Source organism: Lactuca saligna, chromosome 1 (assembly GCF_052625555.1).
Source record: "Lactuca saligna cultivar CGN05327 chromosome 1, ASM5262555v1, whole genome shotgun sequence".
Taxonomy (NCBI): Eukaryota; Viridiplantae; Streptophyta; class Magnoliopsida; order Asterales; family Asteraceae; genus Lactuca; species Lactuca saligna.
Window position 1 is genome coordinate 128,923,043 of NC_136417.1, and position 3,382 is coordinate 128,926,424.

Consider the following 3,382-nt stretch of genomic DNA (forward strand, 5'->3'; position numbering starts at 1 on the left):
AACAGTTGTGTTTATTAGTTAATTATATCACCCATCTTAGTTTCCGATATTTCTGTTATTACAAAATTACACATACAATGATACAAACTATATACTGTGTTTTGAAAATTTACCGAATTAAAAGAGATTGAAATTTACCTATTTTTCTTATTAGGATATTATACTTTGAAATTTTTGTTCAGCCATAAAATTGCTATCTATTTCTTCCAATTTAACCTCTCACCATAGAAGAAGATTCAACAGTCTTTTGATGAATTTGATGAATTTAAGCAAATACATCTTGAGTAAAAGGTAAGCGAGTATCATCACATGGTTGGTTATGGGAATGGGATTGAAGCTGCTCATAGTTTAGTTGTCTTGAAGCTTCATACAAACCAATGCCAACACTAACAGATAGATTAAGACATCTTACATAAGTTTCAATCATTGGAATTTTAATCAAACCGCCACCAAGCGGTTCGCTTTTGCAGTCAACCAACGCTTCCGGTGGTAGGCCGGTGGTTTCTGAGCCAAATACAAGCCAGTCCCCTCTCCTATACAAGAAATCCTGCATGCGATTTTACATATACCAATGTACCCAAAATATAATAATATGCCTTAATGGAGGTCTGTTATTTATTTATTTTTGTTGAATAATAGGAGTCTTGGTGACTTACAGAATGAATGTTTGTCCCTCTTTTAGTAAATGCCAGCAGCCTTTTTTCACCTTTCTGTTATCACAAATGATGGAAGTTATAAGAGAATAAGTGAGAATATCAACTGAAGAAAAGCTTTAGAAAAACCACCTGTTGCTTGAAATATTCTCGAAAATCTGACCATGAGCTGTGCACTTTAACAACTACGTATCTGATGTAAAGATTAAGGAAAGAACGTTCTGGATAGAATGGAATAAGAGTAAATTACACGAAAGGTCCCTATGGTTTGGGGTAATTTGCACGTTTGGTCCCTAACTTATTTTTTTAACTCGGAAGGTCCCTACTGTTTGTTTTTGCTACGCACTTGGTCTCTACTGTTTGTTTTTGTTACGTGTTTGGTCCCTGTCTTACCTAAAAATACTATTATTAAAATAGGGAAAAATTGTGGGGTAGGTAAGATAAGGTGAGAGAGCAGGATTGATGGTGTGTTTATTTAAATAAATTAAAAAATAATAGGAAAAATAGTATTTGTAGGTAAGACAGGGACCAAACGCATAACAAAAACAAACAGTAGGGACCTTCCGAGTTAAAAAAATAAGTTAGGGACCAAGCACGCAAACTATGCTAAACCATAGGGACCATTCGTGTAATTTACTCATGGAATAGACAATGTAATGATTAATGAAATGAGTCATTACATTCGTTGATCATATTTCGTTTGGAATGGGATGAATTTTTGATGTATTATATGTAAATACAATTTACAGTTTTAGCTCAGTTCCATACGTTATTTAATTAAAAAAAATTATTTCAAAAAATAAAACATAAAACATAAGTTAAGTTGGTTAAAAACCCAAATAAGAGTACATAATAAAACCATATTTACGAGTTAATTTTTAAATATAAGATTCTAGTAACGTAAAAAAAAGGTTATATTGCAAAATTTCATTTCATTCAGATGACCGACTCAAAAATAACAAAATGGAATGAATCACATTCCATCAAATGAACAATTTTGATGGTAGGATACGGCCAGTAATCAAGTCCAGCCCGCTTTAGCTTTGTATCATCCACCTCAAATCCCAGTGGCTGAAGGAGGAAAAAGATCATCATATGGCTAATAAGACTAAATTGAATTCATAGCATTTGATGGGTTTTATATTTAATCTGCACATCATTACGGTTAGATTAATTTTTGAACTCAAATTAATCTAACCACACAATGTTGGTTGAATTACGATTTAATCACTTAAGTTGATTGTTCTGTAGCTATATGGTTATCTAAGATACTAAAGATTGTATAAGTATTTGTTGTATGTTGTAAATAAACCGACTTTTGTTGAATATATTTTCTAAGCTAAATTGTAAAATAAACTTAGAGCAACAAAAGCGGATGTGTTTACCTCAACCAGGTGTAGCCCAACACCTGAAGCTGCACAGCTTCTAGCAATGCACCCAGTGTTTCCAGGAATCTGCAACAGATGATAGAAATTTCAAAAGTAATGCCCACGTGCCATTAATGTTGGATAAATCATGCGGATCAACTCAAAAATTACACACAATCAAAATTACCAAACATAATATCATGATTAATTTTACACTTCTACATAGTACAAGTGTAATGTCACAAAGTAGAAGTAACAAAGCAACACTACTGTTTAGATGTTCATTCAACGTATCTATCACATTATGCTTGTTTTGTATCGAAAATTGGAATACCAAAATGTTTATATAGTAACGATTTAATAAAGATTTATGTAAATATATCTTTAAAGATATTACTAATATAATTATTATTAGACAGATTAAAAGGCAATGGAGTTATCTGAGTGAATTCGAACACCTCAGCAATAAGTTTACCTGTGGAGAAACCAAAACAACTTGAAGAAGTTTACCCTCGGACACCTTGCTTCCCGCCACACCAATCCCAGTAACTAATGAATCCCCAGTCGATTTTTCAGCTGCAAAATACACAAAATGTTACTTGTAATTCATCAAAACTAAGCTTTAAATAACTCCGCATCCTCGAAAATCGACTACAGTCCTAACTAATTAAATTAAGTATGATGCTGAGAGAGAGAAAGGGGTATACACAGTGAAGAAATGGGAGACGAGCGAGAGGAGTGATGAGAGAGCGGGGAGTTGAATTTATTTTTGAATTTATGCAAGAAAGACGGGCAACGACGAAATGAAGCTATTCCTGAACAGTGGATGTAACATGGCGTCGTCATAAAACCTAGGGTTTTAAAACCTACCGTTGTCTCCATTTTATGCTCTGCGTCCTACCTCTCGGTGTGTTAGGCCCAAGGCTATGGAAAAAATGAACTTTTATTCGAGAGCTAAGTTATTGTCTTCTACCAACTCTAGTCACTCGATTATTATTATTTTCAACTTAGTCCTTCTCCTTTTTAAGTTATTGTTTTCTACCAACTTTGGTCCCTCGATTATTATTATTTTCAACTTAATCCTTCTCCTTTCAACTTATGTATTGTTTGTTTTTTCGAAGCGAAAATTTATGAAGTCTGCGGATTACCTCTGCAACCCTTTATAGAAGAAGAATTGGATTAAACAGCTGCAACTTGTAATAAAAAGTATGTTTGTTTTTTTAACATTTGTAGGCTCTTGTAGTAAACTGATATTTAAAAATGATTTACAAACTTAAAAATACTTCTCAACATCGAAATTTGAATAATTCTACTTTTAAAACATTGAAAGAATACTAAAAACAACATGTAGAAAACAAAAAT

The 3,382-nt window shown here is 32.9% G+C and overlaps 1 protein-coding gene across 2 annotated transcripts; it reads right to left on the bottom strand.

The window, feature by feature from the left end:
* Window positions 1-225: 225 nt before the first annotated feature.
* Window positions 226-2,954, bottom strand: AGL26 (tRNA (cytidine(34)-2'-O)-methyltransferase). 2 transcript variants are annotated; one of them, XM_078993195.1, is made up of 7 exons: window positions 2,728-2,954; window positions 2,496-2,596; window positions 2,039-2,107; window positions 1,666-1,724; window positions 786-846; window positions 657-710; window positions 226-533 (listed from the first exon to the last, which is right to left on the bottom strand). In XM_078993195.1, exons 1-7 carry the CDS (start codon window positions 2,900-2,902, stop codon window positions 471-473), a joined length of 582 nt encoding a protein of 193 aa, XP_078849321.1. In that variant the 5' UTR covers window positions 2,903-2,954; the 3' UTR covers window positions 226-470. The 2 variants fall into 2 exon arrangements, with proteins under 2 accessions (XP_078849321.1, XP_078849320.1); XM_078993194.1 differs by having other exon boundaries at window positions 226-547.
* Between the last annotated feature and the right edge of the window lie 428 nt (window positions 2,955-3,382).